Source organism: Podarcis bocagei (assembly GCF_964188305.1).
Source record: "Podarcis bocagei genome assembly, chromosome: 1".
Taxonomy (NCBI): domain Eukaryota; kingdom Metazoa; phylum Chordata; class Lepidosauria; order Squamata; family Lacertidae; genus Podarcis; species Podarcis bocagei.
The window spans coordinates 25,557,944-25,573,246 of record NC_138125.1 but is presented as its reverse complement, the minus strand read 5'-3'; the positions used below and the strand labels follow the sequence as shown (position 1 = coordinate 25,573,246).

General features: G+C 44.2%; 1 protein-coding gene across 2 annotated transcripts in view; it reads right to left on the bottom strand.

Moving 5' to 3' along the window:
* KCNK10 (potassium two pore domain channel subfamily K member 10) overlaps positions 1–15,303 on the bottom strand; it is an 88,210-nt gene that overhangs the window by 49,825 nt on the left and 23,082 nt on the right. For both annotated transcript variants that reach the window (XM_081173439.1, XM_081173438.1), the window contains one exon: positions 9,312–9,649. In XM_081173439.1, coding sequence (XP_081029565.1) covers positions 9,312–9,649 — 338 coding nt within the window. The remainder of the gene's footprint in view (positions 1–9,311; positions 9,650–15,303) is intronic.

The following is a 15,303-nucleotide window of genomic DNA, read 5'->3' as shown; positions in this document are numbered from 1 at the left end:
ACTATAGCATAGTTGATCTCACTGGTCTGGTGTTCCCTCAGCTTACAGAACTGCTAGAATTTATGCATAGAGATGACATTCATTTGGTTTCCTTTTTAATATGAACCTTCCAAATTCGCAGGGAGTTCTTAGTATGGGCCCTTCTCTGATGTCTTCAGTAGGCAGTTTAGACTTTTTTTGGCCAGGTTTCTTAGTGAATTTTAACCTTGCGTGCATGGTCCTATTATGTTGTTATTCTGACTTCTTAGTGTGTCCTGTTTTTTAAAACTGCAAATTATTTTATTATGTTTATAACCCAACACGCTTCCATCCTGGAACCCAAGATGTAGTTCCCATGCAGTCATCCGCCCAGCCTCAGTCACTGACCATACCTAGACATACTTAGCTTCAGCAAGATGGTGGCCTTGTGTGCCTTCAGACTGTACCCTGGGACTTATAATGAGGTTGGAATTGTTGTAATCTGCTATGGCTGGGGTTGATGGGAGTAGTGCTCTGGTTGTAAGTAAGGAGGCAAGCAAGTGGGGGTTGGCTGAGGGGTGCCCCATTCGCCCTAATGGAGCAGCCTCTGCTGACTGAAATCGTTCCTGCCACACACTGAATCTGTTCCATGGGAGCATTCATTTGCAGAATAAAAGGAGCCAGGCACCGCCACTGAGAGAGTCGCGAACCAGGTATCCAACAGAAACAGGTCCTGCTCCTAGGGCCTTCTGGTGGTTCCCTCACTACAAGAAGCGTAGTGGCACCCCACTGTGGAATGCCCTCCTTCCAGATGTCAAGGAGATAAAGAACTACATAACTTTTAGAAGACATCTGAAGGCAGCCCTGTTTAGGGACGTTTTTAATGTTTGATGTTTTGTCACTTCTTCTTCTTCTTCTTCTTCTTATTATTATTATTATTATTATTATTATGACCATCATCATCATTATTATGCCACCCAGAGTGGCTGGGGCAACCCAGACAATTGGGCAGGGTATAAATAAATTATTATTATTATTATTATTATTATTATTATTATTATTATTATTATTATTATTACATTGCAAGTAAGTCTCACTTTAATTTGAATTGTTCTTGGCTATGTGCAGCTCTGAAGGCATCTAAGGCAGCCGTGTCCAAGGAAGATGCTCCACTGGCTCTCCATCATTCTGCACACAATTTCTTTTTTTACAGGCAGGTCAACACTTGCTGCAATGCAGTAAGATCCTGTGCCAGCTGTAGGGAAGCATCATTTTTTAAAATCCACATGGAGGTATGAGAGGATAGTGCTTTAACCCTTTAGCAACAGTACTCTTTAAAAAAGCCACCCTTCACCTTCTGACCTTCTGACCTCTTTACTTACAACCAACGCTTTGGGGGCAGTTTATGTTTAAAACATGTGCTTCTGTGAGATATGTTTACCCATTTCCCAGCACCTAAGCAAAAAAATCTAAGAGAAGATTTCCTTTACCGGCAAAAATCCATTCCAATACCGTGCACTTGCTGGCCGTAAGCCATTTGATACGATAAGCCGCTAAACCTATTTAATTTACTTTTCAGAAACGATTCCCGTTCGAGCCAACAAAACGCCTAAGGACAAAAGTGAATTACCCTGAGGAGAAGCTTGCTTAGAATACCTGGCTCGTACGCTGACAAAGCCGGCCCACTCATTAGCTCCGCGATCATTCATTACCTCAACTGAGGTTAAAGGAGAGGAGAGAAAAGGAACAAAAATGCTCCACGGCTGGGCAAAAGCAGACCGACCACAGCACACAGCACAGGAGGAAACAATGCATGACAAAAGGGAGAGAGGAAAACCCAGCCGCTTCTCAGGAGAAAAAAGGAAGGGTCGGGGCAAGAGTCTCCAGCCTTTGCAGGCCCAGAACTTACCTTTCACTTAACCTTCATTGTTTGTGCGTATGAGTGTGTGTGTCTCCCTGCATGCACATTTTCATGACATCTCCCTAACTGTTAAGTTCCACATTATAGATGAGCTTTCAGACGGCATAAAAGCCACTTCTGGAACTATAGTGGGATACAGGGCGAGCTTAGTACTCATTTCCAGAAATAATCCATAACATAGTGGTGCTGTGGGTTAAACCACAGAGCCTAGGACTTGCCGATCAGAAGGTCGGCGGTTCAAATCCCCGCGACGGGGTGAGCTCCCATTGCTTGGTCCCTGCTCCTGCCAACCTAGCAGTTCGAAAGCACGTCAAAGTACAAGTAGGTAAATAGGTACCGCTCCGGCAGGAAGGTAAATGGCATTTCCGTGCGCTGCTCTGGTTCTCCAGAAGCGGCTTAGTCATGCTGGCCACATGACCCGGAAGCTGTACGCCGGCTCCCTCGGCCTATAAAGCGAGATGAGCGCCGCAACCCCAGAGTCGGCCACGACTGAACCTAATGGTCAGGGGTCCCTTTACCTTTTAACAGCTGGAGAAACATAATGAAAATGGAATGAAGTAACATGTGAATGCAGCCTGTGTCTTATCCCTTTCTCTTCCTCAACTGCTCTCCTCCCACCTCTTCTCTCTTTCTATGTCTCGGTTTCTCTCTCCCCCTCCCCCTCCCCCCATCTTTCATTATTTCCACTTATATTTCTTGCTTTCTCTCTTTCTGAAAAATTGCGTTGGTGCAATTGATGGAGGTCAACTTAAAGTAAGGTGTTGTGCAGTTTGGACTTACAACCCACCAGCAGAACATCAGTGACAAACCCCTGGAACACACACTCCACTTCTGCATTAGCAGCATTTGCAGGTCATGGAAACCCACGGCTAATGGTTTAACATGAACCCGTAGGTGGCTTTTCTGCTTTGCTCTTCCCCTTGCACAAGAGGGGTGTCAATTTATTTTTTATCAGATAACTTCATTTCTTTCTTTATTACATTTCTAGCCTACCTTTTCTCCAAGGAGCTCCTCCCCATTTTATCCTCAAAACAACCCTCTATGGCAGGCTAGGCTGAGATTCTGTGGCTGGCCCAAGGAGAAACACAAATGAGGGAGATTCAAGCATTGGGCGGGGATATAAGAAAAGGATAGGAAGCCCACTAATACTCAACTGGCTCTTGTTATATATATTCTACAGGGATCTGGAACTCCCAAAGTGCTCTAAAAATGGCCAGTTGGCAACCATAATGGCTTGATGACCTACTTTGCACAAGCAAAACCAGAACTGACCTTTCAGGGAATAACTATTTCACTGAGAATGGACAGAACTGCCGGGTTTCATGCCACTGACTTTTGGCAGAGAGCAGAATGTCTTCCCCCCTCTCCTACACAACTCTGGAATGGATTGGAATGGCCCTGATCCAGCGAGGGAAAGGTAATAAAAACACCATTGCATTAGAGACGTGTGTGTGTGTGTGTGTGTGCGCGCGCGCGCGTGTGTGCTCACTGAGTTGTGAGGCATGGCACCTCAAACTTCCTCATAAGGAAGCTGTGCCTGGAGGAAGAACCGTGAGGGGAGAGACGCTCTCTTCCACCCGCCTTACTCCAACCTCTAGTCTCTGCTTCTCAATTTCTATTGTATTATTTTATGTACTGTGGCTTGCCATTGTTTTACTGATTATAGTTTAGAAATTATTTAGCGTAACTGTTAAGGGTGAATTTCTGTTTAAGTTTTATATGCTGATATTATTCTTTTATACGATTCTAATGATTGTTGAATGTTACTTTTTTGATGTAGGTTGCTTATTTTAAAATTAGGTTTTATTATCACATTTTTGTACTGCATTCGATTGTTATAAGATGTACATTTTTTGTTTCTTCAGCTTGTAAACCGCCTTAAGTATTGTAAGATAGAAAGACTGTATACAAATTAAAAATGATGATGATGAAACTAAATCATTCCTTTCACTACAGTCAGGTTAAGTTAGGCCGAGAGGCAATGATTAGTGCAAGGTCGTCCAGTGAGCTTCATAGTTGAGCAGAGACATAAACCCAGGTCCCTCTGGTCCAAGTGCAAGCCTCTATCCACTACTATGACACACTGTTGTTTTTATCTTCATTAGACAAATGAAACTGGGGAGATGCATTGGCTTGTTGGAACTAAATCAACCAAGTCTTGTAGTGCTATGTTTATTTGTTATCATAGGCGTGCTGCCTATGACAACTCGTGCCAATTTTCCCAAGCAACGGAATTTCCCCCAAGTGCTATATTAAATGGGGGGTTTTCTGTATGGAAAATTTCCAGTCTCTTTGCATATTTATTTGGGTTCTCTCTCACTTACATTTGTGGAACAGAAATGTACTCTGTTTAGGTAGGCATGAGAAATAATAATAATAATAATAATAATAATAATAATAATAATAATAATAATAATAATATTTTATTTCTACCCCACCTATCTGTACATTAAGTACATTAAAACACCAGTCACTAAAAACTTCCCTAAACAGGGCTGCCTTCAGATGTCTTCGAAATGCCTTATAGTTGTTTATTTCTTTGACATCTGATAGGAGGGCGTTCCACAGGGTGGGCGCCACCACTGAGAAGGCCCTCTGCCTGGTTCCCTGTAACTTCGCTTCTTGCAGTGAGGGAACTGCCAGGAGGACTTTGGCACTGGACCTCAGTGTCTAGGTTGAACGATGGGGGTGGAGACTCTCCTTCAGGTATACAGAACCAAAACCCAATTTTATATTCCATAGCTCAGTGGTGGACCTTCTGCCTTGGAAGCAGAAGGTCCCAGTTTCAATCCCAGCTGGCATCTCCAGGCAGAGGTGGGAGAGACTCCTGTCTGACATATGGGAGAGCTGCTGCCAGTCAGTGTACACAATGCTGAGATTGATGGACCAATGGTATGACTTGATGTAAGGTAGCGCCCTATGTTCCTATGTTCAGGGTTGTGCAAAGCTGGTTAGTAGGCCCAGGCCCCATTTCAATAATATTTACCAAAAGGGACCCCTTTTGCTTCTACCAGGAGGACTCAGAGTAGCCCCCTCAAAATTGTAGGCCCATGCCAATTGACCCACCTGGCCCCTGCCTACATTTTGGCCCACCTACATTCCTATGCCACATGTATCTATTTAATAAGCTATACTGTGCTTTTCAAAAGGAATAACAAGAGCAATAATGATGTCAAGTCCCATCCCACAGCACCAACAAAGCACAGCAGATTACCCTAACCAACAGCACCACAAAAGATCTAGTTAAAATGGAAAAGCAGAGCCAGTGCAATCACGTTTTGGCCAAACTCCTGAAGGTGCAGAATATTAGTAGGCGGTCTTCTACCCTGGGGGCCAAAATCCCAACCTCTTTCTTATAAAAACGTGTCCCCTCATGTCTCTTGAAACTTCCCCATTCACGATTCTCATTGGACCAGTCCTGGTCTCTCAGCCTAACCTCTCTCATAGGGTTGTTGTAAGGATAAAACGGGGAAGAAGAGAGCCTTGTGTGCTACCTTGAGCTCCTTGGAGGAAAAGTGGGATAAAAATGTAATAAATAAGTGCATAGTGGGGCACTGAACCCATCCATAGCCTACCTTACCTCAAAGTTTATTTTATTTGTACAAAGGTGTCTTACAATTAAAAGAGCTAAAGTTCCCAGAGTGTTGTAACAATCTCCCTTCACAGGGTTTTTTGGGAATTGTAGTCCTGTGAGGGGAATGGGAGTCTCCTAATAACTCTCAGCACTACATAAGTAAAGGTAAAGGTAAAGGGACCCCTGACCATTAGGTCCAGTCATGACCGACTCTGGGGTTGCGGTGCTCATCTCGCTTTACTGGCTGAGGGAGCCGGCGTACAGCTTCCGGGTCATGTGGCCAGCATGACTAAGCCGCTTCTAGCGAACCAGAGCAGCGCACGCAAATGCCGTTTACCTTCCCGCCAGAGATACCTATTTATCTACTTGCACTTTGACGTGCTTTCGAACTGCTAGGTTGGCAGGAGCAGGGACCGAGCAACGGGAGCTCACCCCGTCGTGGGGATTCGAACCGCCGACCTTCTGATCAGCAAGTCCTAGGCTCTGTGGTTTAAGCCACAGCGCCACTACAGCTCCCATAATTTTGGGGGAGGGGGGAAGCCATAGTGCTTTAAATGTTTGGTGTGAATGTAGCCTGAGCCAGAGATCATAGTCCATATGCTAGTAGGGAGAAGTAAAACAAACATAATCTGCTCATGCAGGATAAAGCATGTATACTGCAACATGCGAAAGAAGTCAGTGAATTTCCAAAATCTTCATTTTCTTTAAAATTCAACTAAAAACCCCTCTAATTTCTAATTAACAAGCTCTTGTTTTGATCAAGCACACTATCAAGAATACCTCTTTCATACAACTATACAGGACTAATGAGCAGTCCTGCAGCCAGTTCCTTGATGTTCGTAAAAAGAAATATCGCTATGAATGAAAGCGCCACATTAAAAGCAACAATACCAAGTCCTTTGTTTTTTCCCCACACAACACAAACATCATGAGCAGCAACAGAGCCTCCTCCCACCCCCCGCCTGCCCCACGTTTACTGACAGGAAAGAAAACCCATTAAACTGCAGAGACAAGAATCAGGTCTCCAAGGCCACTCATATACTCTGGACCCCTGCTTAGTTTGACAAAGAAAGGCTCTGGAAATAAAGTCACCTTTCAACCGAGACCTGCAGCAAGATGAAATCTATTTCATACAGACCAACACACAGCTGTCGGGTGATAACAGTTTGTGATCGCTACCCCATGCATTGAATTCAGATGGAGGGATTAGGCTGGAAGCCTTCACCTATTATCATTGGTTGGTCTCTGTGTGGGGTTTTTAAATCCCTGTTTGAAGTCACCTTAAAGGCTGACTTCTGATGCAAGAATGCACGCTGTTTCAGGATCCTTGCAAATGAAGTCACATACAAAGTTGATAGGACAGCTGCTCCAAAGCTTATATATGGCAGAAGTGTGTGGTTTTTGTTTTGTTTGTTTTTTTTTGCTTGGGATTTTATTAATAGCTGGCCATCCTGTCAACCCATTTCCTGCTCTCTTTGGCTTCAAACCTGCCGGCTTGCAAGACAGCCAACATGTACTGCCAAGAGGTTTATTGGTTTAAGTACAACTTCACACTTTATTGGTGTTGCGCTTTAATCTGTGCGCTTGCCAGTTCTAGCATGCTCTTCCTCAGCCAAGTGGATCTGGCCATGGATGCGCAGCCGATCAGCTGTTCAGCTGATGTCTACAACAACCTGCCCCACCTTTGCTGGCTTGCAAAACATCTGGCTGGGGGGTCCCTTCCCTTCCTAACCCATTAACATTCTTCCTTAACCGTGAGTAGTTAGAGACCATGGAGGTGGTGCCAGTGGCGTAGCTTGGGGGGTGCAGGGGGGCCGGCCGCACCGGACGCAACATCTGGGGGGGGTGCTCGCACTCGCAGCTCTCTGCCCCTACCGGGTTAGGGGGCGCAAATTACTTGCCTTGCCCCGGGTGCTGACAACCCACGCTACGCCACTGGGTGGTGCTGAATTCCTCCTACTAATAAAAACAGAGTCAAAACTGGATGTCATTGTTTTCCAGGTTCATATGCTGGCCTTCCTCCCAAACACACAAACAACAAAACGGCTAAAAGCAATGTCACTACAGATGCAAACTAGGCAAGATCTCTGCAAAAAAGGCTTATTGGAAGAGGAAGGTCTTCAGTAGACAAAAAAGACAGCAGAGACTAATTCCTGTCTAAGGAATTCCAAAGTGTAGCTGCCACAGCACTAAAGGCCATGTCTTTTGCATTTCTGCTTTCTAATCCCATGTGTTCCCTAAAGCAAGGATGGGCCTGTGAGTCGTCAGTCTGGGGCCAGATGAAACCCATGGAGGACTCCTTTCCTTGCCTCTTCCCCCACACGTCACTTGGCATGAATAGAAGGGGAGGGCTGAAGCTGGGGAGGGAAAGGCAGTAGAAGCTGGTTCCTTCGGGCAAATGAAGCACTGCACCACCAACCTCAACCTGCTCCCAGCCAGCCCCTGGCTCCCTTCTTACTTACAACCAATCCAGAAGGTACCATGGCCTGTAAGCTTCCTTCTCCTTGGTCTCACTGTTGCCTTTGTGGAACTCAACAAGGAGGAGGATGGGGTCAAAACATGAACTAGTTGGCTCTGTCTGTTTTCATCTCTGGCGCCACCTACTGTTGGCCTCCCTGCCCTAACAGGCTCACCACTGGGGGAATATAACTCCACCTCCTTATGTGCTAGACCACCCCAATGAAATCAGCTGCCTGCGCCACAATTAGGCTTGGGGGGAAAGGTTGTTTCAAGTGCACTTGCTGTGTGGTGGAGGGGTGATCTTTGTGGACACTACATCTGGGGAGGGCTGCTGGGAAAGGTGTGTGTGTGTGTGTGTGTGTGTGTGTGTGTGTATGAGAGAGAGTGATGGGGCCTTGAGGGGGGTTCTGGCCACACCCAATTTTGCTTTGGTTCTGCCTACCACTGCCCACCAAGGCTAGCCATGAGGGAGTGTGGCCCTCATCCTGAAAAAAATCTTCCTACTCTTCTAAAAGGTCAATGAGCAATATATTACTGCCGTGTTACAATAGTACATTCAGAGAGCCAGTATGGTACAGTGCTCAGAGTGTTAGACTATGACTTGGGTTGCCAGGGTTCGAATCCCCACTCAGCCATGAATCTCACTGGGCGACTTTGGGCCTGTCACCGTCTCTCAGCCTAACCTACCTGACAGATTGTTGTGAAGATAAAAATGGGGGTGGGGAGCCATGTATACTATCTTGAACTCCTTGGAGGAAAAAAGTTGGCATATTAATGTAATAAAATAAAAACTGGGGTTTGTGGACTATACATGCCAGACCTGCTTCTGCCTGAACTTGGAAACATTCTGAGTGGAAACATCTCTTCAGATCTTTTCTTCTCAACTTCCTGTACATTTTAGATTCAGGTAGGTATATATATATATATATATATATATATATAGTCCAGTAGCACCTTAGAGACCAACTAAGTTTGTTCTTGGTAGAAGCTTTCGTGTGCATGCACACTTCTTCAGATACATTTTAGGAAACAGTGGCTGGGATCCAAGGGATCCACTGCAGCCCCTTCAGATCACCAGGAAAACCACTCCAGAACTTGTGCAAAAAGATGCTTCCAGATCACACCTCAAGTAAAACCACACTTTGAGCATGGCGCATTCTCATTAACCATAATTTTAACAAGCCACAGTTTTTTGCTTCAGGCATGACAGAAAGCTGCACTTCACTTAAAACCAAAGGCAGGTGGTCATAAAACTAAAGAAAATGGGGAGGAGGAGCACCCAAGCCCAATGCTTGCCATGGTTCATTTACATAGCGGTGAACCATCATTTCCCATAGCTTCAAATCTAGACCGCAGTGTCACTGAGTTTCATTAGTATGTCCCTTCTAGTTTTCTCACCTTAATCAATTCCTCCAACTCCTGTTGAGATACGCATTTGTTCTCCAGAAGGAAATCTGCCTTGTCGTTGGCTGTTCTGTCCTTCTGCCTGCTTTCTTCTGGCTGCTCCAGGGCACGAAATACAAGTCCCCCGGTGACCAGGTAGGCCACAACCACAAAGAAGATGGCCACCACCGTTTTCCACTTCATGACCGTCTGCAAACCCTGTGATGGGGCTTCCATGCTGACGATCACAGTTGTCCGGGGGGAGGAAATAGAGAGTCGTGGCCCCGGATTGTGTGCCTTGGCTTTATTGCTCTCAGGTTCACACGCCAAGGGAACAGCTGCTGGAACAGTCACTAAAACAAAACAAAAAAAGTAAATCAGGATGTTAAATTCTCTTCTTGATAACAAGAGTTTTGGTTTTCTTTTAGATTTACAGTTCTGAGGCCCTCCTGACTGCATTGCGACCTATCAGAAATTCAGCTGGCTCGGATTCAGAGGGGACCCTATCTGTTGCAGCACCCATTCATGGATTGAGCTCCCTATGGAGATCAGGCAAGCACCAACAATGGGATGTTTTCACAGATTTAAAGATCTTTCTGTTTACCTTGGAATTTCCTTGCTGTTGATAATGAATTCTGGCTGCTGCAGTTGCTGGAATTTTGTGTTCTGGCCTGGATGTTTTGATTGTTGATATTTATACTAATGGCTTTTATGCCTACAGTGAACCATTTTTGGGATTCATAAATGAAAAGTGGTATATAAGTTTTTTAAACAAGCAAATAAATAAAAATATTATAACCAGGATATTGTGCAGCCTGCCACAAGCATATCTCCTGCTCCCTGGCTCAAAGAATACACTAATGATTTCCATGATTTTTCGGTGTATAAGACGCCCCCATGTATAAGACGCCCCCTATTTTGGGGGATTCCAAATTAAGAAATCACCCCTCAGCACTACCCGTGTATCAGACGAGCCCCAATTTTAAACCTAATTTTTTGGTTAAAAAACCTAGTCTTATACAGAGGAAAAATATGGTAGTTTATTTGTTTATGTGTGTGTGTTTGGGAGCATTTATACCCTGCCTACTAACTGAAGTCTACAAATAATAACTTGCTGTCTTTTCATGACAACCAAAATCAGCTGCCTGAGGTGTCTGCCTCACTCTGCCTAATTATAGGGCCAGCCCTGGTGTTACTTGCCCGTTAACTGTATGGATGAAAACTCTGTAACAATGATCCTAGACTTTTGCCCAGTAACTGCTGTTTTTAAAAGTGGAACTTGGCACGAATTTTTATTATGCTTTTTATGAGCTTAAGAAGACTTGCTGTTCTATATTCCTACAACACCAGATCTTGACATCAAGCATTCCCATCCCTTTCTGTCCCCTTGACACACATGGAGCTATCCAAAGTGCTGAACTACATTCTAGACCTTGCCCTTGCCTTGCTGTGATTGCCTAAACTGGAATGCTGATCTTAGATCACGACTCTGCTACTGATGAGGCCGTCCCTTAAAACAGAATATAGCGGCGTAGGTTTTTTGAGGCTCATTTCATCAGATGTACAAAGCGTTGTTCCAAGTTAGCAGGCAAATACATGCACATGGTGGGGGGTTGGGGGTCACAAGAAGCAAGGTCAGAGGGGAATGAAATGCTAAGAAACAAAAAAAAAAATGCCCAGTGACTAATATGATCAAATTTAAGGCTGCAATCCTGTACACACTTACTTAAGAGTAAGCCCCATTGAACTAAATGAGACTTACTTCTGAGTATAAGAATGCAGTGTGCTATTACAGTGACTGTTCACAAGAGGTAACAGGGGTCAGCAAACTTTTTCAGCAGGGGGCAGTCCACTGTTGCTCAGACCAGGTGGGGAGCTGGACTATTGGGGGGGGGGGAATGAACAAATTCCTATGCCCCACAAATAACCCAGAGATGCATTTTAAATAAAAGGACACATTCTACTCATGTAAAAACACACTGATTCCCGGACCTTCCGCAGGCCGGATTGAAAAGGTGATTGGGCCAGATCCGGCCCCCAGGGCCTTAATTTGCCTACCCATGGTTAACAATAACACAAACATCCTGGCATCAGCAAGCTCAATTATACAGGTAGACAGTTAAAATAAGGGTCAAACTGCAAGCAACTTTTATAAAAGGGGAAATTGAACTGGAAAAGTGGCACCCTGAACTGTTCCCTCATTAAAATCCCACCACATACACCAAGGAAATCAGCCCTGCTTGGAAGGTGGTAGGGATATAGATACCATGAGTCACATTGTCTTTCACACAGATTATGAGATTATTAACTCATTAACATTTAGCAGTATAATGATGCAGAGGGCCAGGAGGGCCATAATAAGGTTACTATCAGAGGCTTGGAATGCGAGTCTGTGATCTGGGCCCAAAACTTCCTAAGCAACTCTTGTTCCACCCTTGTCGTTCAATGGCTGGAAGTGAGGGAGCGGTGAATTAGTTCAAGTATCTGTCATAAACGCACTAAGTGGCCTCAGGCAAGCAGCTATTCTCTCAACCCTCAAAGCTAAAATACTACCTTGCAGAAGTGTTATAAGAATTGCTGTGATAACACATGCAAAAGGCTTTCTGTGTTTGTATTAATATTTTAACAAAGTTTTCCTCAGAGTAGAGCCGTTGAACTTAATGGCTCTAACTTAGTCAGGTTCATTAATTTCAGTGAGGCTACTATGAGGAAGACATAGTTGAATTACACCCATTATTATTCTCAATCGGTAAGCGGGAGAACTAAATAATTACTCAGTTTAGATGTATAAAGCCTAGCATCCTGCAAATGTTACCTCTGCCTATTTTTCTGATTTTCAAAACAATGCATAAAGATGTACAGGGTGTTCAAAAGGTAACTACACCTATGGACATTTACTTACAGTATAGTGTAGAGTGACTTTTTGAACACCCTGTACATAGGCTCATGCAACAGGAATGAAGGGTGCAGAACCAATCTCTTGGCGAACAGGAGTGGTGCCATTCACTTCAATGGGAGATGGGTTACATCAAGAACACTCACAGGTGTTTCTCATTCACATCAGTTATGTCGGGATCGAGGCGCCGACCTGAAGTCATTAGTAACTGTGTTTGATCATTTATAAATTGCACAGTCTCCAGAAGGATCATATTATTTCAAGCCTTTGAGAGAAATGGTGTCAGAAGTCAAAGGTTAATCTGCACATGTTAGACAATGTTTCCGATAAATGGTGTATTAGAATTCCCTGAAGTGTGACATCATCTTTCAGAGAACCTGCCTTAGTGCCTCCCAGGAAAGCAAAGGGGTTATTTTTGCCTTTTGCCTTTGCATCTTATAAAAGGAACAGTGTGGTCAGGTATTCTATTTATACAGTCCTGTCTCCTTTAAAAATACATTCCTATTCACCTCAAGTTTGGGTGAACTATCATAACAAATATTGTATGTTATGTGCCCTAGCCCAACAGTACCCAGGGTAGTGTTGCAAGTTTCATTAGCCCCAGCCAGCTTGGTCAGAGAAGATAGTCTAAAACCTTTGGAGGACATCATCATGTCAGCTCCCCATTGCCCTTTGCACCTTCTAACCAAGCACATTTTATTGTCAAATCTCTAGGATGTGTGGGGTGGGTGTAGTGGTTAGAGTGCTGTAGAAAATCCAGGAGGCCAGAGTTCAAATCCACACTTAGCCATGAAGCTCACAGGGTGACCTTGAGCCAGTCACAGTCTCACAGCCCAGCCTAGCTCACAAGGTTGTTTTGAGGATAAATTGAAGGGGGGGGACTGTGTGCAACACTTCATGCTCCCTCAAGAAGAAGTGGGGTATAAATGCAGAACTTAAAGATATCGATCACCAAGTTTATAGGAAGCGAGGTGGAAAGATCCTGAAAACTTTTCAGTGCACAATAAATAATGCAAAATGCAATCCATTCACAAAGGCTGTTAAACTCTGAAAAATGATTAAAAGCCTCAATAAATTTACTAAGCTATTCCCATAACCTGATCCTAATAGCAATCTACTTCACTGGCATATGATAATTTTGGGTACAATTTAGCTACCAGCATCAGCAAAAAATGACATTTTGAGCACTACACCTACACTGATGCTAGCGAAAGTTTCAAATATGAACACACCGTTTTTAGTCAGCTCTAGTCAAAGTGTGGGCCTAAATGGTAAATAGAATAGCTGAACAAATTGGAGGAGGGATTGTCCTGAGGCTTGTGAGGCTGCAGCAACGCCTCTTTTCCCTTAAAATATAATTATTTCTTTTGAACTTTCTTTTGAACCCTTACCCCATACCCTCAGCTGCATGGGGCTACTTGCTGCCATGCTTTGCTCTGGCTGCACGTACAGCAACTTGGACCCAGGAGTGATGATGATTTTCCATAGCTTTGGGGAGGAACTGAACAGAAACAGAAAAAAACATGGCTGCCACCAGGAAAGTTAGGAAGCTGACCAAGTTGGACCCTCTAGCACAGAACTGTCTACACCAGGCATGGCCAAACTTGGCCCTCCAGCTGTTTTGGGACTACGACTCCCATCATCCCTAGCTAACAGGACCAGTGGTCAGGGATGATGCGAACTGTAGTCCCATAACATCTGGAGGGCCAAGTTTGGCCAATGCCTGGTCTATACTGAGCAAAAGTGGCTTTCAGGGTTTCAGGCTGGGTTCTCTCCCAGCCCCAACTAAATGTCAGATATATATGTCAGATAAGTGTCAGAAACTCAGATATATAAGCTAGGTGCTAACTGGCTCCTTAAAGGAAGGTTACAGTCACGAAAATGGAATGTCTAGTTGTCAGTTTGGGGCAAGACGGCTCTAATGACTTATTTTCAAATGATGGATTGACTGTGATTGATTTTTAGTTAAACATCTGGCTAGTTCAGATGACAACCCTGAGCTAGGTTAAGAGCTTTGAGAACTTAAAGAAGAAAAGTCACTTGATCCAGGGACAGTCCACATATATATTGGCCTATTCTGACCTCTTTTTCTTAATGGTGACTGCATTCTGATGGTACAGATAAAATATAACTGATAGAATTCTACAGGATGGAGTATCAGTGTGTGAAACCAGTCCAGATCCAATGATCCCCAGGCACACACCTCTGGATGGTGGAGATGTCACGTGCCAGCCTGGTGCCCAGGCATCTTCACCTGGTCACAAGTGGTTGAAAGCCAGGTGCAAAATGCACCTGGCGCCTGGCTAATTTCAAACACTGCTAGAGATACTAGAGATTGAACCTGCATGCATGCCAAGCGGATGTGCTACAATGGCCCTTCCTACATCCACCAGCCGAAGCCAATTCCTCATCCCTGAATCAAAACATCTGAAAAGGGCTACCACAAATAGTATGCCTGCTTCCAACCTACATTCAAACTCTGAAATAAATATCTGTCTAGAGCCTGACTTCTCCAAGAGGCATCTTCAGAGTCTGCTTTGCCTAGCATGACACGTTTTCTTGTGCCTGTTTGTTAACTTGTCACGAAAGAGGTTTTAATCTCTCTCATTAAAAGCAATGACAAATCTCAGTTTATGCAACATGCACATTAAATTGGCAGATCCTTGTGCCTCATAGGGGACTTGCCAGTGTTGTGACACAGCCCTTTCCCCCGCGAGATGGTGCCATTTGGGAAAGGTATGTTCCTGTTTGTCTGGAGAGGGCACAGTATAGAAACATTAAGGAACCATTAACAAGCTGCCTTAAATGTCAGCATTTGCTTCTTTATACGTCCCGCTCATTCTAGTTTTAATATTTACGAATGGATTCTCAGCACAAAGTCACCCAAGGCGATGAATAATAAAGAAGGTAAAATAATGCAGTCATAAAAGCAATCACATTTAAAAATGTACCTCACACATGAATACAAGATGGTACTAAAAACACTACCACAGAAACTGCAATGTCTGCATCAATTAAAGACCACTAAATGCTGGAGTCAGTGAATGGTCAGAGAGCATCTGAAAGCTACACCATTACTGAAGATAAGCTGTTGTGTGGATTGGCAACATC